The sequence below is a fragment of the Channa argus genome, chromosome 8 (genome assembly GCF_033026475.1).
Source record: "Channa argus isolate prfri chromosome 8, Channa argus male v1.0, whole genome shotgun sequence".
Taxonomy (NCBI): domain Eukaryota; kingdom Metazoa; phylum Chordata; class Actinopteri; order Anabantiformes; family Channidae; genus Channa; species Channa argus.
The window spans coordinates 5,754,740-5,780,818 of NC_090204.1; the positions used below are offsets into that span (position 1 = coordinate 5,754,740).

Genomic DNA, 26,079 nt, shown 5'->3' on the forward strand with positions numbered 1-26,079 from the left:
AGTCAAAATTCTTAAATCCTCCACTGCAACAAACTCATTTCTGTTTCCTCGCTATCTTCTCATTACAGTGGAGCACGTTGGTTCATTAAGATTTCATTCAATTGAGACTTCATTCCATTCAGTTGATTCCCTCAAGCTTTACCATTCAGTTCATCTCAAACTGTGATGTCAACCATCTTCCATTCTCCTGTTCCCTCCTTCTAATTGATGTTAGAAGTGCCATGGTTTGTGTTGATTGTCATAAAGCTACAATGTATCTGATAAAACCCAAAGTAAATATATGGAAAGAGTCTTCTCTGTCTTGTTTGCATTGCTGCATCTATGCATAGCTTCTATATAAATGCTTTCTATATGAAGGCCCAGTACAGCTTTCCTTTATGTGGTCTTTTTTTAACATAGTCCTTTCTGTTGGCAGAACTGGACTAATTTGATCTTTCTGATTTCATTCTCGTAGTGAGCAGCAGGCCAGCAAGCTCAGCCCTTCACTCTTGTGAGTTCTTGACCTGATGTGGTGCAGCGGTCCTGATAAGACTGACAAAAGGGGTTGAAGGGTTGTAGAAGCTGGTGTGCACATGTCTGTGTGTGTGTGTGTGTGTGTGTGTGTGTGTGTGTGTGTGTGTGTGTGTGTGTGTCTTGAGAAAGTCTGACAGAGAAGGAGAGGGAGAGAGAGTGAGACATGCTGGCCTGGCCCCTACTAGATTAATGTCTCCCACCTCTTTCTCCTCCATCTCCATCCTGCATGTCCCTCCATCCTGCACGACCTTCCCTCCTCCAAGAGAGAGGCCATCCATCCATTCGCTCACCCATACATCCATCCGCCCATCTGGCTGACTGATGCACAGGAGGGGAATGAGACTGTCAAGATCCCTGAACCTCAGCAGAGTCATTCTCTCGCTCTCCATCTCCCACTTTCCCTCCCTCCCTTGCCATTAGGAGCGGTTGAAGGACTGATAGTAAGGACAGAATATCTCTATAGTTAATATTAATGTGCAGAGACAGAGGACAAGGTTTCCCTGTAGAAGGCTTTACTTTGACATATGCTCAGTGATCTTCCACATCTACATCTAACTCTGTTTCTGTCACTCTCTGTGTCTCTATCCCATTCTAAATCTACTAGTTTCTTCTCTCTGCATCTCTTTAGCCCTCTCTGTCTTTGGTTGTTGAGATTTTAAAGCACCAGGATGGAAAATGAGATGAAAGTGAAATGAGGTTTATAAAAGCAGGAGTAAAGTACTGGACTGGTAAGGGATGGGTTTGGCTGCATGCAAAATAGCTGCGATGTGGAAAACCACTGCTTTCAATGTTCTACCTGTCTGACAACAATACTTTTGAGTTACTGCTGGGTCCAAACTCACATACACTTCCACACATACTCCCGTCTCAAGCTTACCACATCGGTTCCTAAAGCCAGGTGCCTAGCAGCGAACTTCATGATGGTGTCTACACCAGACTCCATTCAGTCTCAGACCCACTGACAGTCAGACAGAACAGAGTGAAACTGACAGCTCACGCTGCATACTTACATGACATACTTCACAGCAGATGTTACTGCTGCACAGTTTTAAAAACAAGGCTGTTTTACTCCAGCTGCCTAAATACATTAAAAATCTGACATACAGGGACAATCCTAGTAGGACACAGTGAACTAACTGACTAAAGCCCCTTAAATCAATATCTTAAGACATTTCTTGGATTTAATGGGGCACAGATTTTACATTATTAGCACCAAAAGAAGGTGAAATGGCCTGTTTAGTGAGACTGTCCTCCAACCAGAGCACCAGGAATATGGGGACTGTATTTCTTGCTGAAGGAAACTGTGACAGGTATGGCCAGTTGGGGAATCAAACCTTGATAACACCTTTCAGAACATCCTTGAATAAGAAGTGTAAAAAGAAGCCACTGCGCTCTGATGGCCACTTTCCCTTGAGCTGTAAGCATAGTCACTGTGCATGTAACAGAATTTAACAAGTGAATTGCCAATTTTGTGTCTTCTATAATATGTTTCTGTATTTCTATATTTCTCAGGTGTCAATATAACTCATCATCGGTAAAGGGATCCTCAGTGGACTGCGACAAAATTGATTGATAGGGAACTGAAAGATAAAAGACATAAGAACCAAACCAGGAGCAATAATGGCAGCCAAACAGCAAAACCTGTAAAGATGTAGTAGGTCAACCAAAAAAGCATCCATGTAAAGTGGAAAATGTATAATCCTGGGGCATAATATGCAACCAGTGTTGTCGCTGTGTGCAGAGAGGCAGACAATGGGATAGCCATGTTCGCTCATCTACTGAGGTCTTGTTCTCAGGGTTTCAATTAGAGTCTCCTGATTTCCCCAGGGGCCTCTCCCTTTCATGGAGATGCCTCATTATCAAGAAATGCACGTGCATAGAAATGCTATGTTGAGGAGCGTGCATGCACACACACACACACACACACACACACACACACACACACACACACACAAACAAACACTCTCATACACTTTCTTACCCCTGACTTCTCATCAAAGATCTTGATCCCTCCAAAGGAAACAGTCAGAAACACCTTCTGTTTGTGTTCTCCTTTGGACCGTGCTGCTGCAGCTATACCCTGATGACAGGAAGGAAGACACACACACACACACACACAGTACAGTAAATACCCACGTTAAAAACAGGTCAAAAGGAGCCTTCTCTTTAAGTGGCTCCTTGAAAGACTGGTTTTGTTAGATCATGTTTATTTTCTCAAAAAAAAGTCAAATTTACCAATTTTCAACTTGCTCCCCATGGCTTTAGTTTATGGTGTAAATATAACATAATGCTTTTAAACTTCTCTCTGACTTCCCTATTTTAAAATATTTCTCTTCTTCTGGGTGAAAAATGCCTCCAGATGAATATCATCTGGGGGAGCTCTGGAAAAGTGGGTTGACCACGATCACAACCTTCATAGTGTGAGCAACGAGATGACATAATCTGAACTGAAGGTTCAGAGAGAAGGGAATTGAGAGAAACATTTTAATATAGGGAACTCAGAGAGAGGTTTAAAAGCATTATTGCATATTTACACTTTAAATTAAAGCCATGGGGAGCAAGTTACCCTTTAAAATGTTTCTACAAAGTCATCAATAGACATCACATATTTGCATTCCTTTTCAATCACAGTGAACATGTGAGGACTTCACAGAAGAGGTCAGATCATCTTCAACCCAGAGTAAATAAATTATGTTGAGGCTTGTTAAAAAGGTAAATATTAACAGCACAAACTTGAAAAACGTTTTCCAAGACCCTGCAGGAAAATCTTTGGTACATATTCATTAAACACACTCAATATCTGGTCCACCAAACAAGTAACACTACATAAAAGTATATTGTGTTAAAAAATGGTAGGAAAATCTTAGACTATTTTTTATAATGTATTTATGAGAAATGTCAAAAATGAATTAAAAGGGGGCATATTGGGCCAATCACAAATATTGTAACAATTCATCACAATACAACCTCTTGAATTCACTGGACATATAACACCACGCTGAGCATTTATAACACTTTCCCTTTGCATTCACCCCATCTCTGTTTGCATATGGGAGTCACCAAAGAAGAAGAAACAAGAGGAACGACATCAGAGAATTGAGGGAGTTGGACTACGAGAGGGAGGAACACTGTGAAAAAAGAGGTGGAGAGATCAGAGAAAAATAGTTGATGGATTTCCTGTCTGAATAAATGAGGAGGAGGGAAGTGGTTTGATCAATGAGCTGTCTGTCCTCTCCTCACCCTTTCAGGCCTTGCCTGAGTTTTCACTACACATACACAAAAAGTAAATCTTATTTTCTCTATCCTTCTCTTGCAGTATTCTGTTCCCATGTGTTTAAGAACAATTAATAATGAATAAGGCACTCAATATGTTTTTTAACTCATTCAGTACATCTGGTGCAAAAAGTTACATGCAGCTTTTGTGTTGTGTTTTAACTTCTCAGAGACATGTGGTTTCTACACACATGCTACACTAAAACATAAAGACTTGAAATGTTAAAAAATGATCCAAATTTCTTGATTTTCATTGGTCTCATCTACCGTAGCTTCCAAATGATTCCCTGCCTATATGTCTCTCCACTGCTAACTGCCCCACCATCTGTCTACCTCTCCCTCTAATTGTTCCTGTCCTTGCAAATGGGACATTCATCCCGTTCCCCTTCTCGTCCATATGGCTAGCACTCACTTCCTCCTGCACTGATCATTGTCCCTTTAGATATATCCTCCATTTTCCTCCATCGCACAAATACAAACTCACACACACAAAGGTTCAATGTTTTTTGTGGGTCAAACCTGCTGTATAGGCAATCATGTTACATGAACCCGATTTCTGGGTGTTAAAGGATATTACAGTACAAGAGGAAGTAAATTCTCAGTTCAAGACCCAGCAGACTGGGTCAGTAGAGACAAAAGAGAAGAAGAGTGAGGCTCTTACCTTGAGCTTCATCATTGAGTCCTGGCAAAGTTTGTCTCCACGGGCAGCAGTGACCTCGTCCAGGCCGATGAGCTTGGCCTTGTAGCGGATGCCATCGCCCTTAAAACGCCTGATGAGAGCCGCCTCGCTGCGATCCTGCCCTGAAGACACACACAAACACAAAATGCAGTCTACAGTGCATCTTCTAGTCAAGGACCACTCTCTACCTCAGACCAGTGCTATTACCTCAGGAACATCAATCACACACACCACAGTGTGCCTCCAACAGTAATCCTACAAAAAACAACTGCGGTACACGTCAAAGATACTGAAGTTAGCAACATCTTGTTATGTGTCGCATCGGAGCAATACATTGTAAATGTGTTATCATATGAATGATGTACTGGTCATGTACTCAAACACATGAATAAGTGAGTTTTGACAGGATTAAAGCTCGAACTGTGGCTGCTTGCCTCTCCACCATTTGTCCTGCAAAATAATGGCGTGACATTTTGCTCTTATCTCTATTGTCTCCCATGGTCCTCCTTCTCTCCTTACCCTCTATTGTGTGGGAGATTGTCAGCATTGTGCGCATGCATTAGCGAGTGTGTTGACCTTGCTCTTGTCCAGGAAGTCTCTATGTTATCTCCTGAAGTGACTACAACGCTGCTCTTCACACACAATACAAAGCACATAGAGAGAGAGAGAGAAAAACGAGCCACTCATAAGACTAAACTCACTTCCTGTATGCCGTTCTCTTTCCATCTTTCTCCTGTTCTCTTTCTGTATCTCTGACCTGCAGAGCACAAACATTTCATCTTCCAATATTGTATAGGGGAACACTCAGTGAAAAGAATGCAAGAGCGATAGAGGGAGAGGCATAATGATAATGCAGCATATTCAGATAATATATTGAGGCATTAGTTCTGTACTCCAAAACAGCATGACTCTTGGAAGGTCATAGTCGGAGTGATGGAGAGATCCCTCTCCTCCTCATCTCATTCTTTCACACTCCCTCCATTCACACACTGTCCCTACAGCACTGCAGTATAGTAGAAATGAGCCATTTAACTAGAGGCAAGAGCATCATACTATTATGGCGCCACTGAATCATCTTTGTCCGACACTAATCTCCCACCTCCCTCTGCTTTGTCTGCTGGCCCACACAAACATCCTCATTTTTACATTTGCATTACCTGGATTAAATCATATTTACACTGGATTCAAGAGATTGGACAATGTTTAAGGACATGTACAGTAAGGCCACAAAAGGCCTCATTATCAGGGAATGAGCAGGATACTCTAGCAGGGTCCAAGGATGCAAGAGATCATTTTTGTGAATATTTATCTGTCTGAAAATCATTTCTCAACGTGAAAAAAAAATGGCCACACTATCCCAAAGTAAAATAACACTTCACCATGTTCCCCATTGATATAAAATAATCATACACAACAAACATGTGGTGTGGATGAGCTCATTCCTTTGTATCATTGAACAGACACAAAGACTATAGTCCTGGCTGAAGTAAATCATGAATGTCACATATTTGAAAAAGAGCTGAAGAACATCTGTCCTTATTTTGAAAAGAGAGTAAAGGAGAGAACAGCAGCACTTCTCTGTCTGTGTCATGGCTCAGATGGGGTGAGATGTGAAGAGTAAGCGATTAAACCACCAGATGTTATTTTAACACAGAGGCATCTAAAGGTTTTTAAATACTGCTTTCAATAATCTTTTTAAACTGAAATGTGCACAGAGGCAAACAGACACAAACAAATGGGCACTGTGCAACAGCAGCTACTATATGATACCTATCCTCCCCTAAACCAACCATCTCTTCCCACTGTGCGTCACTAACATGCAGCATGTAAAAACACACTTTTATTCAAATCCAGATATGAGCTGTCATTCAGGAAACACAAGCGTTTTAAATCTCTCTCTCAACAAGACATTGAATACACTAATTAGTTGTTAAGTATAGCCACCAAAAGCATTAAACGTGTTTTATGGAGTGTTCATCTAAACAATAAAGCTGTGTTCAAAATAAAAGTAAAAAAAAACATTAAGGGTTAATGCTTTCTTATAAAACATGACCTTTAGTCTATTTTGTTTTTTTATATAAATATTTAACCGCAGAACTTTTGTTGCTGCATTAGTATATTAAATTAATGGCAGGCTGTAAATCATCCCAACCACATCTCCTGTGTGCACAACACAAACAAAATGGGGAGTTTCTCATAAACTCCAGCGCACACAGAGTTAAGACACCACAGGGTGTAACTTCAATGTTAAGCATGGTCATAAAGCCCAGAAGTCCTGTGAGAAACTTGAAATTTATGTATGTTTTAAATGTAAAATTGAAAACATATTTCTTTCAAGTTATATAATATTATTTGATCACAGTTGTTATCCACTCACCTGAGGATCCACTTTTCTCCTTGTTACACAGTGCAGGACTACACCTGTGTGTGTGTGTGTTAAATAACACTGTTTGACATTTAAGACCTGCTTCTTCAATCTGCATCTATCACCATTACTGCTGCTATAGTTAGCAAACAGAGGGACAGAAACAGAGCAAGGGAGAGAAGTTGGGAAAAGGCCAAAGGGGAAAAAAGAGAGAATAACGCAGAAAAGGGTCCAGGGTTACCTCACCTGCTGAGTGGTTTATATTATTACCTTTTGGGAGCAAAAAAAAGCCCTTCCTGGGAGTGTGTGTGTGCATCTATGTGTGTATGCCTTTGTGTGTCAGCAGGGGAAGCATTCAGTCTGATGTAATTAAATGTCTGCTAATGCTGTGACCCCACTGAGCTTCAAACACAACTAACGAAAGAATCTTTCGTTTCATGTTATGCTGCTGCAGAGATATACACAGGAATGCACACGCAAACATATACACCTTATGTTTTTCATCTCTCACAGGAGCATGTTCAAACACATGTTCACATGCTTCCCACCCACCTTCCTATATTATGACACTAATGAAAGACAACACACACACACACACACACTTCTAGATATATTCATAAATATAAATTACCAGATAGCTCAGTTCAGAGTTGTAATACCTGGAATTCTGCAGCTTCTTCAAAAATAAAGTTAAACCATATACTTGCATTATGTGTGTGTTGTGATTACTTGGTATGCATGGTTGGTTTCACTGTCTATCTGAAGTACCAAGCAAAGAGGTGGGGGGGGGGGGGGGGGGGGGGGTTGGAGGACATAAAGCACGGAGAGAAAGATGGAAAGTAGGAATAGAACGTGATGGATGGATGAATGAGCGAAGTCTCTACTGGATAAATGTCATTCAGGATTAGAGCGTTATGACAGACAGAACACCCTAACTCTCTCTCTCACACACGCACACACACATACACACACGCTTCCACAGGTGACTGTTGGTTCAGTACGCCTAGCCCTTCAGGGAAGACCCACTAGCATCGCCCCTGGCAAACGTAACCTTCTGCCTCCAGTGTGTCCCTCACCACTCTCTCCAATGGTCTTCTCTCTTACCCTCTTCTCCTCTGCATGATCCTTGCTTTTTAGATGGGTTGCATTTAGATTGCATTCTTAGAAGAATCAGATTTCGATAATGACAAAATTTTACTTAACAAATAAACAACTGCAATCACATTGCTATTGTACAATGAAGTTTAATGGGGCATGATATGAGTTTATGAGTTATTTAGTATGAAATATGTCAGGTTAGAAATGTTAGAAAATGATCTGTCTTCACAACTTGGGTTGTGAATGATATGAAGCCCAAACTAAGACAATAATACGCAGATTGTATGAAAGTTGAATTTTACTTTATGCAGTAATTATATTAAAACCTTGAGATATTTGTCTATACAAGCTAATGTGCCACCTGTTTTATTTCTGTTGCCTCCTAATGCAGATAAGACCTCCCCACCACAGTTTTGGTATGACAGATTGGACTGTTTGACAGATGTGTCCAAACACATTTGAAATGACCCGCAGATGAATCCGGGTGGTCTTCAATGGTGCAGTTTTCCATTATTAAAACGCCTGCTGATCATCAAGAGTGAAAACTGAAACAAAGGGTAAAAGGTTTTAAGCATAAAGCCAACAGCGCATAACAGTCTAGTTCATTAATTTCATTAGACATTAGAGACTTAAGTCATTAGTTTGAGGCCACTGTGTAAGAATGAGATGTAGCAGCTCATCTCATGAGGCTTTGCTTTGCACTCTACAGAAACTATGTTAGTAGCACAAAGGATGGCGCCACCATTACCAACAGAAGTGCATCTCTCTTTATTTTCTGCAAACTTGTATTGTTTGCAGTGGCTGGTAAAGTGTTTCCCTGTGTTCCAGACGAAGCAGCACCCAGAGGCTCTTAACTACAACTGGGATGGTTCCCAACAAACACTCAACAGCACATGAGGGACCCCAGCAGTTACTCTCCAATTAATCCTGCTTCTAAACCCTGCTGCCGAATGTGTGTGCGTGTGTGTGTGTGCTTCCTTTACCTATCAGAGACTTGTTCAGATGAAGCACTCACTCATACCCACTCTCACACAGACTTTTTTAAACCCACAAATAGCATGTGCCAAGAAAACAACAAGCTTCCCCTTCAGCTCCATGCTTAATTCTGGCAGATTGATTTGGCACACAAAAGCTCACTCTTGACTGAGTGCACACGTATACACACACTACAAAAACATAGCCATAGTTGCTGAAAGGAAAATGAGATGATAAAGTAATGTTGCTGCTCATCAAATAAATGAGTGTTGTGCCTTTGCTGATGTGCAATTCTTTCTGTCTTATTTGCAACATCATTGCTGTCCTTGCTTCATTTGAGCTCTTTGCTAAAGTATGTGAAGTTTACATTAAATGTATTAAGTTCAGACTTGTGTTCTCTCTGTAGGTCTAATCTTTTTGATTAATTTGACATCTAAGCTAGATCAGAACGGCAGCTTACCTGAGCGTGATGTAACATTAGTACTGTTTTAGAGATCCTAACGTTGAGTCACGCTCTACAGGTAAGCTGCATGAATTGCATGGAAACTAAAAACAGCAATTTCATATTGTCTGAAGGTCAATATCTGTGTGTTGACCTTGTATTGACCTTCAGACAATATGAAACTACTGTTTTTAGTTTTATCATGTGCCATTTTTCCCCTTTCATCCCAGAATTCCTTCTCTTTTATTCCCCTTTGCCATAGCTGCAAATGTGTGTGTGTGTGTGCGTGTGCGTGTGCGTGTGTGTGCACAAGTGTGTCCTGAGGCAACCAACTATCCTCTCTGGCAAATAACAGAGAACAAATTAAAGCTGAAAAATAAGTGAGGGACAGATTCAGCGCACTGCCCATTAAAATACCCCCCCTCCCACACACACACACACACAGAAAACATTTGATTTGTGTATAGTGAGAATTGGAAAAGACAGGGACACCTGTTAAGAGGGCCCTGCCTTTTCATTTCATTTCAGTTGACAGGGTACACTTTTTTATGTTATGTTAAAATCTTTACCTTGAAAGTAAATTGATGTAGGCCTTATAAAAAGACGACATTTACATTTACATTAACTAGATTAATGTTAACTAGACTAAACATGGCCTTTGTAAAACAAAACAGGTGTAGTAATTGTTCTATGAGCTGGCTTTGGCTGAAGCACAGCACTTAACGACACTTTCTGTGGGTTCATCGTTAATATTATGTTTCTTGCTTGTTTCTTCAGTTACTCCTGCTCAATAATATGTTTAGTTTTTTGTGCTGATGGGCATATCAACCTGTTCTCTTTTTCTTTCTCGCAGGGTTCCTACTCGTGTTTATTAAACAATCCTAATAACTATCTCCTAATAGTTAATAACATAAGTACAAGCACTATGGAATTAAATGTATGCCTTTGAGGCCTGTTCAGTTTTTTCCACACTGTCACAGTGAGTTCACAATGATAGTCCCAGTGACTGCGTTGTATTCAGAGGTGTCTAATGGTGCTTTTGTCTGGATAATATTATGTAGATGTGTGTTATGTAGATGTAACTCATATGGAAAAATCCAGCAAATATCCAGTCAAAATACATTTTTCCTCTTTCTTTCCCAAATGCATACCATTAATGTTTAGGAGTAAAAAATATGTTTGCTACAGACTGAATCTTGCTGCAATAGCCACGACTTTTCAGCTGGTGTCTTAGCTTTTTCAGAACCATGATCATATTAATATTCACTCACCAGTTGAGTTACCAGTTGAGCAAGAATATAAAATTGGGAATAAGAGATACATTTATATTGTTTGAGAGGAAGCATGACGAAAACAAATAGATGTACTGTACTGATTAATGGCAACACATTTTGATGATTTTTGCAGCAGTGCATTATACATATTCTAATTGACTTTTACAATACTGTATAGTTGATTGATGTTATTGTTTTTATTAGAAAACAAATGTTAAAAAGAATTAAAAATAATACCTCACAGTATCTTCCTGTTATACCACACATTTGCACACATACTCTCACCACAGGCCCGGATGCGTTTTGTGCTTGTTATGTTTTAGTGCACTAATCTTTGTATCCAGTCACGGACCCAAAAAAGGGTTTTGTCAATGTGCTCACAACTATCTTGGCCAGAGTTAATTTTAATGCTCAGTTACAGGCTACAGTAAAGTGCAATTTCAGGAAAAGCTTCAAGCTTTTAAAACAAGGAGCAAAACAGCACAGCTCCCTCCTCTGTGCCAGTTTACTTGCCAGCACAGTTGTAGTGGCAAAGTTGCTTTCAGAGCATGTGTCTTCTAGAATTTCTTTATTATTTTCATTGTGACAAGATGTTGTCCGTGATCTGCAAAAAGCACTCAAGTGATGTTAGCAAAATGAAACAGAGTGTACAATGTGCTCAACACCTTGTTGATTAAGACTTAAATGGAACTTTAATGTGGTTGGAAGTGGTCATCTGAGTCCTGTTTTCATCAGAGGAAATTAATTTTATCTAACACCTAGAAGAGAACATGTTCTATAGGGGAATAAGGTGATTTAATCATTTCCTCTATCCTTTCATTTCATCTCATCATTTTCTCTGTTTTACTGACTTAATAAGAAGCCAACAATAGCTCTGCTAGCATGAGGCTGTTCTTAGTCCTGTTAGCTCTCGCTAGTCCTTTTGCTCAATCCTCATCTCCTCTACTTTGTGTGTCTCCTCTACATCAGTGTGTTCCCTGATGGACTGCATCAGGGAAGATGGCAGACTCTGAGCCGCCACTCACTCTCTTTCCCTCTCACACACATACACACACCCAATCAAATACAAACTCCCTATAAACGTTTATGTAGTTCTGCAAAAGAAGAAGTAGAACTGAACGCTTCCTCCAAACAATTCCTGTCATCAAAGGAGAGAAAGCACCACTCACTTTGTCCTTTGTCATTCTTCGTAGTCCCTCACCTGAATACACATGCTATTCTGTTGAAACACTAAGAGACATTTCAGATTGAAAAGCATCACAAGTATTTGTTTCCTGAATCTACCAGTCTGGGTAAACAGGAGGTGAGCTTGTGTGTGTGTGTGTGTGTGTGTGTGTGTGTGTGTGTGTGTGTGTGTGTGTGTGTGTGTGTGTGTGTGTGTGTGTTTGTGTGTGTATGCATGTGTTGGTGTGTTGGACTGTTGAACACCACAGGGTTTTCTTTCAAAGCTAGAAAACACAGGTAACTCCTCCAAACACAGCAGCCCTGCTTTCATGTCAGGAGGAGTGTGCCAGAACAAAGCCTTCTCTCATGTCTGTCCTCTCAGACAAAATATCCAACTACTTGAAGACGATGTCCTTCCCCTCTCTGTCTTTTTGTGTCTTATTTTGCATGATGAGCCCCTTTAGTTTGGGTCCTGAGATGGAGCAAAAGAGATCTGAAGAACATTTTGAAGCCGGAGAAAGAAAAGAAAGTTCTGCCATCTGTTAGTCTTAAATGTTCTCTCATCGCCTCACTGTGTAGATGCTAGCATCACTTCTACATCTTTCATCCATAAATGAACTTAAACTATGTATGAAGGCAGAGACATTTCTTACATGTGACCAATGAAATAATACGGTTAAACTTTATTAAAAACTATAATGATCACTGTTGCATGTGGCCATGGACTTTGAACCCCAGTTACAGTATGTTACTATTTTCTTATCATGAACACATACTACTCTTAAGTTGCACCTTGGTTTGGTGAATTAACTTCCCAACTAACAAGCATTGAAAGAAAAGTGAAATGCTAACATCCGTGGCACAATAAAAGCTTAAGACTTACAAAGACTTTTTTATTTTAGAAGCCTAATTGTGTGGTAATTACTTACATTATTTCCATATCTGAAAAGACACTTTTTTCTTCCGTTCACAAACTAACTGGAATAATAATTCATTGGAAAAACAATGCAAAAGGGACAAATTCATTAATTTAAATGTGCCATGTAAAATTTCCTTGTGAACAAAAAAGGCTTGTGAACACTATTTGCTATAAGTCTTCTTTTCCATCTCTGGTGGTGCATTGCTGTATAGCAGTAGATATGTATTTGGAATAATGTTAAACCATTTGCAGTGCAAGAGACAAAGAAAACAGGGGCTTGCCTATAGAAACAGAAGGTCAAAAACTCCACAGGGTACCTTTAAATCAGCCACACTAATTAGAAGAAAATGGAGTGACACAATTACACACTGCCTGGGAAGAAATACAAATGCAGATTCTGCTGGAACTCATAGTGGTGATGTGCCTTAGATAAGCTTCATGCATGCAGCTGTGTTTGCGTGTGGTGGGAAACCTGAAATAGAAAACAGCACCCTGCCCACAGCTAACCAATAAAGAAATCCCCTTTGAATGCCCAGTCCTTCAACCGGCACAGCAGAATGAGAGTATCGGCCTCTATCAGAATCTGTGGGTGACATTGGGACGTTTTCCTTTTGTGCCAATTATGAGCAGGGATCAAACTGTTGCTATGGAGACTGTAGTTAGTGATGTGGTGGGCAAAGCCACAACAACTAGTGTGGAGGAGAGGACTAAGCTGAATATACTGAGAGGATCTCAGGCACCGCAGCCACACACAAACATACGCAAACAGTGTTAGAGTCAGGAAAGCAAATAAAAGGCTTTCTGTGATATATATTTTTCGCTCTGAGTCAGGCGTTTTGAATCCTAATTCGATGTGGTCACATTTGAAAGCTCGGATGAAGCTTTTTGAACACTCAGGAATAGAAGGCAGAACAGTGTGTCACTGGAGCTGCTGCACAGAAAGAGGATGTGGGTCTGTTGAAAGGTATGCCATACCTGTCTGGGAATGGGATTGATCACATCTCACCACCTTTACATTCCCCCAAAAGTGATTATAGTGCTGAAATAAGTTGATAGATAAATAGGTGGGCATTGTGAGGGCACAGAATAGCGAAAGAGTAGACAGCAGGATGGACCAATTTCCAAAATATAGACTGATGGGAGAGGACAGAGAGGAGGCAGTCACCTCTAAATATAGTTTTAGTTCTGGAAAAGCTGTGTTTGGAAAGTGTGTGTCACTTTCTGCTGCTGAGTGTTGTTTTTGTCTTCCATCCACCTGTACATACTATTGGCTCCCACTGACAACCACAGCTACAGACAACCAATTCAATTCAATCTCTGTCTGATTGGAGCGAACAGATCTGATTACCTCTCACAGAAGACAAACACACATACACATACTCAAAATACCATTGTTTGTGCTCTAAGATTCCCCAGAGAAAGATATCAGAGTAAATGGCTGCGGTGATTGTGCCAGATAGACTGGATGTGTGCATAATATCCACACGAAGAAGATAATGTGTTTGCTAATCGCACACCAGAGACAAGCGAACATACACCCACACGCATCAACACACACACAAACACAAACACGTACACACTCACAAAGGCTAACAGCTGCACAGCTATAACCCTTAACCACTCTTTTCATGCTGCTGGCTGCCAGCTACACTGTAGAAACACCCTCCCACACATCCTCAGCTAAATCCCATTGTGGGAGAGTCGTGATTTTGCAGAGTTGTGATGACAGTTGAGTCTGTGTGTTGACAGCGGCGGAAGTTATTATAACTTATAATCATATTCTGAGTCACATCATAATAGACAAACAGGCATCAGTGAATGTTTAGAGCATTTGATGCTGTTATGAATACAATGCTGGTAATAGTAGAGGAGAAGAACATCATCACCGAAGCCAGCGTTGCTGTGTTTACCAGCAGGAACAACACCCAAATGATCCAAAGATCGCCTGGTTAACTGCCAATATCGCTGCTTGGCTAGAAAAGGTTACCAGTCACTTACAGTACCAACATTTGGCTAGTCTCAAATGCTCATCCACAACCCTGATGATGACCATGCATATAGTAACGACAATAAGAGCACAGAGCCATCTTCACAGCTTATGCCAAAGTCAGCACACTTTAGTACAGAGTGGGATTTTGCTGTTTTGTGCCCAGTCTTTAGTCACGCTTTTGTTTAGCTTTGTCAGAATGGAGCCACTGTAGACACTCCATGCTGCATCAAGTGTGAATAAATTCTGCAGACCATTTGTTCTCTATGTTATACTACTGAACTAAATGAGTACTGTAAAATAAAGCCCTGCTGTCTCCGAGCCAGCTTGTTAAATGAGCAACGTTTTACCATGTTTTCACTTGAAAGCTACTGATGCTCTGCAAGCTAAAGCAAAAGCAAAGCGTTCATAAATTTAACATTCATTAAGCGTGCTGAAACAGTTTAAGTGTAATCTGTAATTACATTAATAAACTACATTTGATAAAATGTAGTGTTGGGGGAACCCTGTGTTTTAATGTCAAAACGATTTGCCTGCATGGAACAAGTGTGAAATGCAATTCAAAGATTCCCCAGAGTAAGGCGTCCATGGTGCATCATACTTCATTAGCAAGGTGGGCGCTGAGATGAAAAAGTTTTCAGTAGAGACAAAACTGTCTGCAGCTCTTTAGCTCTTCACAAAATGTCAAATTGACTCTGTTTTCTAATTTGACATTAACATAAAAGTGTTTGTACTGGCAGGTTGTCAACTCCATGCTTTATTGATGATAAAGAATTTCAAACTGTATTTCTTCTAAAAAAAAAAAAACGTTCTACCAATTAAACCACTCCAGACATCTTAAATCATTCTGCTTATCGTCTTGTCAAACATTTCAGATTGGAATAAGCAGATTCAGGCCCATAACTGACTGACACCTGCATTTTTTCCTCAATGGCAACGACAACCTAAATGGTGAGTATGTAGGTGCAGGTAGTCGTGGCCAGGCTAAGTAAGTTGTTTCCAAAAACTTTCCACTATTATCGTTGTGATTTGAAGCTGCCTAGTTCACTGGATTCTGGCCCATGGGTAAAACGTGGGACTGCCTCTCACATAGTGCATAGCGTTAATTTTATGACCTGCACAAAATATACTCCAAATAAACACAAGTTAAAGACGGCACCATTTTTCAGACCTTCCTTTTTGATAAAGCTTGTAACGTAGTTAAAACTGTCAGTGGCTCTGCTATAGGCTTAGACTGCTAAGGGAACCACCAAGTGCCCTGAGCTCCTCTCCCCATGCATTTATATGGGAACACTACATGACATTAACCTTGTGTCTTCTTTCTCCCTCAGCTGTGCTTCCTTCTCTCGGTTCCTTTCTGCATGTATCCCTGACTTTGAAGTTGTGTGTTTTCCAGAGTGTATCTTGGTACCGGTACTGGTCCTACCAAATTGCCAGACGGTTTGTTGCTCTTTATGTTTTTCTCTCCATTTTTTTTCTTACCACAACCGGTCAAGGCAGATGGCGGCCCACCCTGAGTCTGATTTTTTCTGGATGTTTCTACCATTAAAGGGAGTTTTTCCTCTCCACCATTGCTTAGAGGTTGCTCAAGGCAGATTTGGTTTGATTTACTCTCCATATCTGTCTTGACTTCATTATATAAAGTGCCTTCAAATGATTATGTTTTGAATTAGTGCTATAGAAATAAATCTGAAATTAAAGAAAAGGCGTATATAAAATGAAACAACCCTAAATCTCCACGCGTTTCCTCACACCCCACAACAGTGGTACCCCAGTTTCTTCTTCAAGAATAGTAACAATCTTTGAGTCAAAATCAGTTAAAAACATCTACAGCCTAATTGTTCCCAACCTAATTGGCTAGCATTAATGTGTCACAATATACATAAGACAAGCTGCATAAAAATTAAGAAGGTAAGAATGAAGAGGAATTATATTTCTACTCCATAAATTTTTCTCAGTTTTGTATCCATTTTTCTTAAGAAATGTGTGAAAGTGTAATAAAGGCCTCTAACAACTATTCAAATTAAGTAATCTGAGAGAGGAAATACTCAATTCTCATAGATATATGCAACCCACGATTTGGGCTTGTGCATAGTAATGCTTGGATAAAAGGGGTCATGAGCCAAAATGATGTGGAACAAGTGGTAAAGCACCACTTCAATAATACTGGAATCGTTGTGATTTGCAAGTAAAGGATTTGGAGGAGGACGATAGGAGGTGGAGAGAAAGAAAATCACATAGGGATAGAGAGGTGGGGAGATGTAATCTTTCTGGATTTATTGAGGATTAATAAAGTATTATGCCTCAAGAACTGAGCCTGACCACTAAGACTAATTCATTGTCAGAGGAAGCAGAAAGCCTCAGTTATTCAGCTCAGGTCATGTAAATGCTAAAGGTCAAAGGCTATCTCTACCTCGTCATAGTAATTCAATAAAAACCTTCTTGTAGAGAAGAGAGTGCAGTTAGAAGAGTGACCCCTGATCTCACATTTGAAACATACTGGGTGTTAAAAAACAAACACACACACACACAAGTGCACGCACTCTTTCAGATACACACTGATGAACAGACCCAGGCACACAACATCTGTGATTAATCTGTGACATGTAACAGTCTCATGATCTTTTTCATTATATTCTTCTCCCCAGAACTGCGAAACAAAGGCCTGAGATTAAACAGCTCTCCTTCACATTGACTCATTAGTCTCTCTCTCTTTACGATCAGTCTTTCCTCTGTATTTCACTCATACAAGGCAAGGTCATTTAGGAGTCAGTGCAACGTAATGAGAAAGGGTGAGTGAGAAGTGTTAAGGAAGAATTCTCACAAAAGAGAAGCCACAGTTTACTCCCTGATGATGCTCAGATATTCAGTAGATCTATTGTTATTTGAATTTAGCTGCTCCATAGAGACAGAGTCGTGTGCATAATGTATGTACGCAGGTCATTCACATGAAACACAATAAAAACTACAAGGAAAGTATCAAAATCTCCAATTCCCAGAGCATGCTTGTTGCTTGTGTGTGGTATATGATTGCATTTTACTTTCATCACCCGGCTGAGAGTACGTGTGTATGTCGGCAAGGATGACCCAGATCAGAAGAGAGATGGGTACACTGTGTACACTGAGTTTGATAAGTCTGTAGTCGAACAAATTCAACATCCCAAGAAAAGAGATGCAGACACACACAAAGTGTAAGGTGGTGTATGTGTGTGTGTGAGTGAGTGTGTGTGACAGGGAAACAGATAGAGAGACACGAGGGAGGAAGGCGGAGAGGAGAAGCTAAAAACCCTCAAGTCTGAATGCTGAAGGCAAACCATTCATCTTTCCTCTCATATGCTCTTCTGGGCTTCAATCCCAGTCCCAGGGTGGGTGTGTGTTTATGTGTGTTCGTGTCTGTGTGTGTGTGTGTGTGTGTGCCTGTGTCTTCATTTCCCCAAATATGGAGAGCAGTCTGAATGATGAACATGATCTTCACCACAGCAGAACAATACTGTTTCTAAATAGGACATGAGAGGCGTTCAGCCTTCCCTCACACACTGTGTACGGGGGAACCAAGGCTTGTTTGCCAGGGCTGAAGCACACACTGTGCAATGAGGCATCTGCTGCAGGTGATAGTGAATGTGTCTATGTGTGCATGTGTTTCTGTGTGCTTGTGTGCATCCATTAAATGAGGTTCCCAACGGTGTCCGCAGTTTTTGCTACATCAATCAGATGCTTATTCAGAGAGTGCTAGGCGTCGCTCTTGCAGTCATGCAGGTGGCACCGAGCAGCTGGGTGATGGCTGCCAGCCTGGCCCCTGGCATCACCTCTGCTCTGAGACCACCCTGGCCTACTCTCATACACCTGCTAGCTACCTGCCTCTGGAGCTTTTCACACCTGGACTTGTTTGCATCTCACCAGCAACAACAACCCTGCACCTGCTTGGTATATTGCACCCTACTGTACCGCAATAGCCCTGCACCTGTTAATTAGTTATAGCAACAGCAGCCTTGAATTTTGTCTAACTGAAATCCATCATCAACAGCAAAATGAGTCATAATTATTGAAGGGGTTTGATGAATGTGTGTGTACCAGTGTAATAACTGCTTGACACTCATTAAAAAGGGACTAAATGGGATCACAACGCTCTTCCCAGTGACATGCTATGCTGATTTCCAGCAACAGCATTTCTTAACTGGACAAACTTCAATTAACGCAATTTAGCTTCACAATACCAATTTTAAACGTCTGAGAGAGAGTCAAAGCATTCTCATTACGACAAGTTATCAAACCTTGGCTGACTGGATGACCTGACTGAATCCCACTGACCTGCTTCAGCTTCAGGGTTCTGGTGTCTGGTGTTGTGCTGGCTCGCTCACAAGACCAAACCCATTATTACAAGTTATGCTATCAATACCTATATAAGTAACAACGGTGTTATTGTTGCGACAAGTTAAGATTTGCTGTGTCTAGTAAACGAAAAAAGATAGATTGTTTGGTTTCATTACCACTTTTACATAGTAATAAGGGACGTTACTTGGAAAAACAATTCATGACTAACATAGTTCCAAACTGTGTAACAGGTGGGATCGTGCGCTTACCTTTCCTTTTGGAGTCCCGTCTGACACTGCTGGGCCTGACCGCTGGTTGTAGCTCTGCCTCTGTTGACATCCTCAGGCTCCAACTGGGCTAGACTCCGCTCCGCAGGGATCCGCTGGGCTCCGAGGGTCCAATTCACGGTGTCAGTGCCGGCTGTGCGTGCGTGGGCGCCGAGTGTGTGCGTGAAGGCGCCAGGTGTGTGTGGGCACACAGGCTCATGGGAGAGGGATGGGCTTTAGCCCTGACACAACATCCCACATACACCCACAGTGAGCTGGGAGAGAAAGACAGGAAGAAAGACGTTTGCTTCAGTTAGGTTGTGTTTACTCTTGGCAGGCGAAACCTAGCAGGAGCTCGCAGCAGGCATGAGAATGAGCTTGTTTCTGATCGCAGGGCCCTGAGTAGATGTTGCCCATGGTAACAGACTTCGAGGGACCTTTTCTACACTTCCTGCTTCCTGTCAATAATGTGTCTCAGTAAGGACACTGCGGAACAATCCCACCTCTTTAAACAGGCTAGAAAGCACTAATATTCAAACTAAACTAAACAAAGCATTTTACTTACAAAGGCAAAGAGTAAGAGTACCTAAAATGTTGGTAATGCAGTACTTACTACTTGTCCTTCTAGGTCGCTTAGCAATAAACCTTGTGGCCCCATGGTTATTATCAATACAAAAGATTGCCAAAACGACATTACATCAAACTGTCATTTCTCTTAAACGCTGCCGCCGCACTAGTTGCCTTTCCTGGGCCCTGTCCAGTGCCTGATGGGCCCCTTTTGGCCCAGCATTCTGTCCCATCTTTGCCCATCTGCCGCTAATTTATTCTGAAGAGCTGACTGGCAGCAACTACTATAACCTAGCAGCCAAAAAGACCCACACTTTAACCCTGTCAGATGAATGCATGAAAACACACACATTAACATGCACACAGAAGTGCAGGCAAGCTAATTTCCTACACAGAGATGCTGAAGTACAAAGACAGCAGGAGACAGCTGCAAGTTGACATCTTGCATAATGAATCTGGCTACCTTCTGAGCTGCTCTTCACCTTTCCTTACACCATCAGGCTTGACCTTTCTTTCCCTTTCTGTCTCCATCGAACAGTGACTGAGTGCAGGCTTGAACAAAACCAAAAGAGTGGTGCTTCTTGGGGAAGAAGGAAATCTCTCCGTTCTCTTCCTCCCCCCACTCCACGGTGTTTCTGTGTGAATAGGAGGCCCCTGTAAGCCTCGGGCGAGAACAGATGAATTGAGAGGCTTTTAATTTGCTGCAGACAGAACAGAACAGAGTCCATTTAATTCTGCCAGCAGAGGCCATGTCGGCAAAATGCTGACAATATTCTTTATCTGGTCCAAACACACTGGAAAAGTGTGAGTCACTCCAATTACAGGCATTATCAGCAGCACTGTTCCACAAAATGGATGGAGAGAGAGCGAGTATGAAGAGAGAGGGGTTAGAGGGAAGAGAAATGAACAGAGTGGAAAGAAAGTGAGGGGTGAGGGGACATAGAATGGGTGAGTAAGATAATGAGCAAAGGGTAAAAGGGGAGAAAAAAAAGCCCAAGGAAGTAAAATCAGAACAGAAAGAATGGACGAGCTGAAAGCAGCTTCAGCTCTAAACCTGAACATGTCCCCCACCCTATCCCTCTCTTCTCTTTCCTTTTTGTTCTCTGAATTTGTTCTTCTTCTTGTAGTGCAGTCTTTCAGGCAGCATCTGGGTCTGTTAATCCTTGATCTGAACCAATAGGAAGGAAGTTTTAGAAGCCCTGCTTTTAGTCACTGCTTTAATCTTGAAAACAGTGTTTGTGCTAAACTTACTCAAAATTATATTCAAGAACATACATGCAGAACATAATCAAAAATAGAGAAATATTAAAGAAAAGCAAAACAGTCCAGAACTTATAGGTTCTGTGAGCTTAACTGCTCCTCAGAGAGCACTACTCACTTAGCTGACATCCAACTTATCCAACCATTTCAACAAAACAGCCGCTAGTCCACTGGTGAAAATGAGCAAGAGCAAGAAAGAAGACTCTGAGGCTGAAAATGAAAAATCTGCTGCAGCGCTATTCACCAGACATCCCTAAAGCTCCAGACATATGGTTGTTTCTCCAGAGACTCGGGGATAGAGTCCAACATCTAAGCTACAGTCCCTGGTGGGGAGAACAAGCTAATTTCTCAACAAAAAAAAAAGAAAAAAGAGAGAGAAATAAATGTCTTTCTTCAGCTATAAAATGTCCTGCTTCACGCACAAACACACACACACACAAACACACACACACACAAATAACATGAAGGAAGCCCTTGTGAACACTATAGTGGCAGTTTGACCTGAAATCAGCATGGGAGCCAAAAGCAGGAGCAGAGTAGGATGTGAACATGGCTTAACTGTGTCTGGATTTAGACAGCAGTATGAAGCCATACCAGGGGAGACACAGACTGGAAGGGAAGGAGGAGAAGCAGTAAATTGGACGCCTGTAAATGTGACGCTGCCAACAGGCGTGAGTGGGTGATGTGAGGACCTGCCTCTGTGTACGTGTATGTGTGGACTCACTGTATATATGTTTGTGTGTGTGTGTGTGTGTGTGACTTGATAAACAGGATGCTGCCAACAGGAGCTTAATGCCCAGAAATCATCTGCAGCTACAGTGAAGTCTGCCAGGCGAATGAAAAGAAAAAAGAAAGAAAGAGAGAAAAGGGGGGAAAGTGGTGGTGGTGGTGGTGGTGGAGAGCTGGCTCTCTATCTTGGCCCCTCTCTCTTTCACACCCACCTCCCACTCTCTCAGGGTAATTGTATTCTGTCCATCAGGCTCAGTGTTCGTTTAGTGGCTCTACTCGTTCTGCTATCTCAATAATGAACAATCATAAAGACCTTCTCTACCTCACCCTACCTTTCTAACTACCTTTGCTCCATCTCCAACTTCCTCCTCCTCCCCACCATTGACCTACCCCTCTCACTAACACCTCTGTATCTTGACACCATTGTTGAGTCCCTATCAGGAAAATAATGACTAATCAGGACTTTGCGTTATAAAGGTTAATGTTACGTTACATTCTGTTAAGTGCAGAATTTCAAATAAATTAATAATTGTTCTTTTAAACTACATTAACAATCACATAGAAAGGTTTAGGAACTGAGTTGGTTGAAAAATAACAGCTAGGCTACACTAGTGATCCAAAGAGAGAAATACATGTCAACCAAAGCACCAACGTATGCTGTGTTTTTCCTCAGAAGTATAAATGAAGAACAGTGTAGCAAAAGTTAAACATTCAGACCTACCAGTTTAAGATGTGTAGTAGGTAAAATACAGTATCCACTCAGCTCTGGTAGACAAACCACCTTTGGAAGAGACAGAGCAATGAAGAATGAAACAGCGTCATAGGAAAAGAAAAAAGACAGAAAGAGAGGGTAAAAGATCAACTAAAGTAAGATAGGCTGGGGGACAGGAACCAATCCATTTATAACTATGTTCATTTACTGTGTTTGTGTGTGTGTGTGTGTGTGTGTGTGTGTGTGTGTGTGTGTGTGTGTGTGTGTGTGTGTGTGTGTGTGTGTGTGTGTGTACGTGCTTGAGGGCATGCAAGAGAGTGAGAGAGAGGGAGACAGAGAAAGGTATAAGAAAGAGAAAAGAGAACAGTGGGGTAAAGTACAGTATCACACCCACATAACACACCCATATCACTGCACTTTGTCCTGTACTCAGCCAACAATACAGGAAGTGTCATTAATGCCAGTGCCACATTTATTAGAGGTTAGCAGATAATATAGATGCATATTTCTAAATATTATCTAGGTCAGCATTTGACTATTTGCTCTTTTACTTTTTATTAAAGTAAATTTTAAAAAATGGGGCTTAGAAACATTGGCTGGGACTCATTTTAGGAAGCAAGTAAATAATTGGTTAATTAAAAATGATTGGTGGATTTATCATAATGGCAATAATCAATAGTCTTAATCTAAACTATAATCTATACTACACCACAACACCACATTAGCAGAACGTAATTGCAAAATATTTGTCTTAACATTAAAGCAGGAAAAAAATCTAACTCCAAAATGGGCATTTTTAAAAGTGTTTGCGAAGCCTTTTAACTGATGAAGCACCAGCTATATTGCACAAGGCCTAGAGGTCTATAAGAACAGCAGTGCAGCTAGTTCAGCAAGCAGTCGGCCAGGCCACCAGCCAGAACCACGGAACGCTGGAAACACAGGATTCTAAGCCGCTCCACATGGCTCCCTGCCTGCCTGAATGACTAGAAGGAACATTCATCAGAGGCCTCATCAGAACAAGGTAAACATATACACACATACACACACTCTCTCTCTCACCCACAAACTACTCCTAGAAATAGGATACCCTACAAGATGACGGATTCACATGCATGTGCAAAGTCCCAAATTACAACAATATGGACATGTGCACACAAACACGCGCATAGAAATACACACGCGTTCTTATCATCTTGAACTAACCTATTTACAGAGAAGGGGCTGCAGATATCAAAGCACTGCGCTCTCTTTGGGGAATTCCTCGTTTCTCATGTTTTAAGGGAAAATAGATGAAAACGGATCTCATTCTCCCTGAACCTTCCTAGTGTGCAAGTGTGTGTGTGTGTCTTCCCTGACTTGTTAATGTTCTAAAATGTAAATTGGCCCAGCTCAACAATGTGGGTAAGGTTGTCTTTCTCATTTCTTGTGAAGAAGCTTTGGCTTTGCTGACAGACTGTGGATATGCCTTTATAAACACACTTTTGCTCTGATTCCACCTCTCTGTGTGTCGGTCTGGTCTCCTCCCACTGCTCCACTGTTCTCATTTGACAATCATTCTTGTCATCTCTATTACCACATGTAAACTATATTTCTTTTTGCCGAGCTCCAGCACTTGTAATTTTTAGACTAATCATATGGATGTTCATGATTTTCTTTGATTATCTGCAGCTCACATGCTCTTCACTCAGCCAAACCTACAGCATGTTATTTCTTATTCTCACCTCAGTGGAGGTGTGAGTGTAACACCATCCTCTCCAGGAGTGATTCAAAGATTAATGGTTGCTTGAAGTAAACAGAAGCCGGCTAACGTCAGCAATATGATAATGGATTTTCATGATCAGCCGAGTATGATGGAAACATACACTAGATCTTGTGATCGTTTCCATTGATCCTCTGCATACCAACACTGCCTTTTTGTCAGAACTGAGCAGAGGGGAATGACAGCAGAAACAATAAACAAGACGGCTGAAGGTCCTGCAGTGGAGCTTGAGATATGAACTAAGGTCACACAGCCTTGCAGCTTCACAACAACTTAGTTTAGAATTTTGGCCAGTTGCAGACAGTGTGTCACCAGCACCTCCAAAGCCCGAGGTCACCTTTGATCTGGGAAACCAATCATCACTGAGCGACAGTTTACTGTGCTGCTGGTCTGTTAAAAATGTCCACTCAACATGATTTAGATCCTCCATAGCCCCTCTGGACCCTGATCAACCGAGCCTAAAGTGAGTGATGGATTCGCATTATCCAGTGGAAGAGAAGGATACTGATGCATAAAAATAGAGCTGGAGCCTGCCAGAGCACAAGACTGAGACTTAATAAAGGATGCAATCATCAATTATTCAAAATACTTAATCAAGGTGTCGCACGATACAGTTGCACAAACATACACACACATACCACAGGTTTCTCTAACTGTGCCTCTAAAGACACAGAGAAAAAAGTTTTCTTCACTGTGTCTGCATCATTTCATGTTGACACAATAAACATTGCATAATCCTCCAGCAACTTCAGATTTACATGCATACAGTTCTGCAAACACACATGGAACCTGAAGATCTTGGACACGTTACAAGTCTGTGTCAGGAAGAACATACAGCATGCTGACATACTGACAGGCTACTGACAACTACTGGCAATCAGCCACCGTCTTTCTATTCATTCATGTAGCCTGGTGTTGTGTTCATGTTAGTCTATTTCTTGTTTCTGTTTTTGTACAACAATTTTGTCATCACTGGCATAATTGTTTTTCAAAGATGTAAGACGCAGCTTATAGGAGCAGTGGGGGTTTTTTTTGGCCCATTTTAAAAGTTGTTTCTGTGAGTTAACTTTTACAGTTTGGTCAGTCTCAATAAGCTTCTCACAATTTTACTGAATTTGTTTTTCCCTTATAAAGGTTGCAGCTGAGAACTGTGAGAAAGATGACAACCCTGACCCCGTCAAAAAATCTCTCCAAAAGGCTGACAGCAAACTCCACAGACTTTTAGATTAAAACCTGGTTACGTATGCACCTATCCAATATTTGGCACAGACCGATTATAACCTTATTAAGTGAATGAGCTACACAACCACTTTAAAACAGATGTTACTTAGTCTCTAACCTATTTCCTGACTTCACAAATAAATTCACTTACTGTTTAAAAGCAATAACCAACACAAAAATACATAACAGTTTTTTTGAAACAAAGATAAATTCTCATCAGTCTCTGCATACGGTAAAAAGTAAACTAAAATCAAGTAAAAACAAGGACTGAGTAGCAGAGAAGAGGAGTAGATAGCGTCTAAAAGAAGAATGCTTTAGGCTAAACCTTCAACAACAACAAACAGCCTTAAACTTCTTCACTTCCAAGCTGCTGGCAAGGCCTAGCTGAGCGGCTCGCTGCCAGCAACAAGACACACGTCTAGAGAAGCCAACGGGTGAGCTTTATCGATGGTTTCAAACTGTATATCAGTCTGCCTGTGCTGCAGGGGGAGGAACAGATTCTCCATGTCGGCCCTTTGAGCCCAGACTAACCGCGGAGGGAATGTCTAGGTTCAATGTACCCCTT

General features: G+C 41.2%; 1 protein-coding gene across 15 annotated transcripts in view; it reads right to left on the minus strand.

Moving 5' to 3' along the window:
- dab1a (DAB adaptor protein 1a) overlaps positions 1-26,079 on the minus strand; it is a 167,192-nt gene that overhangs the window by 23,300 nt on the left and 117,813 nt on the right. For 3 of the 15 annotated variants that reach the window (XM_067513787.1, XM_067513788.1, XM_067513789.1), the window contains exons 1-4: positions 22,544-22,726; positions 19,270-19,541; positions 4,448-4,587; positions 2,495-2,593 (exon numbers count right to left, since the gene is read on the minus strand). In XM_067513787.1, coding sequence (XP_067369888.1) covers positions 2,495-2,593; positions 4,448-4,587; positions 19,270-19,339 — 309 coding nt within the window. In that variant the 5' untranslated portion in view covers positions 19,340-19,541; positions 22,544-22,726. Of the gene's footprint in view, positions 1-2,494; positions 2,594-4,447; positions 4,588-19,269; positions 19,542-20,296; positions 20,320-21,211; positions 21,367-22,543; positions 22,729-26,079 lie in introns of those variants that run through there. The other 12 variants (XM_067513786.1, XM_067513785.1, XM_067513790.1 and 9 more) reach the window with 8 other exon arrangements.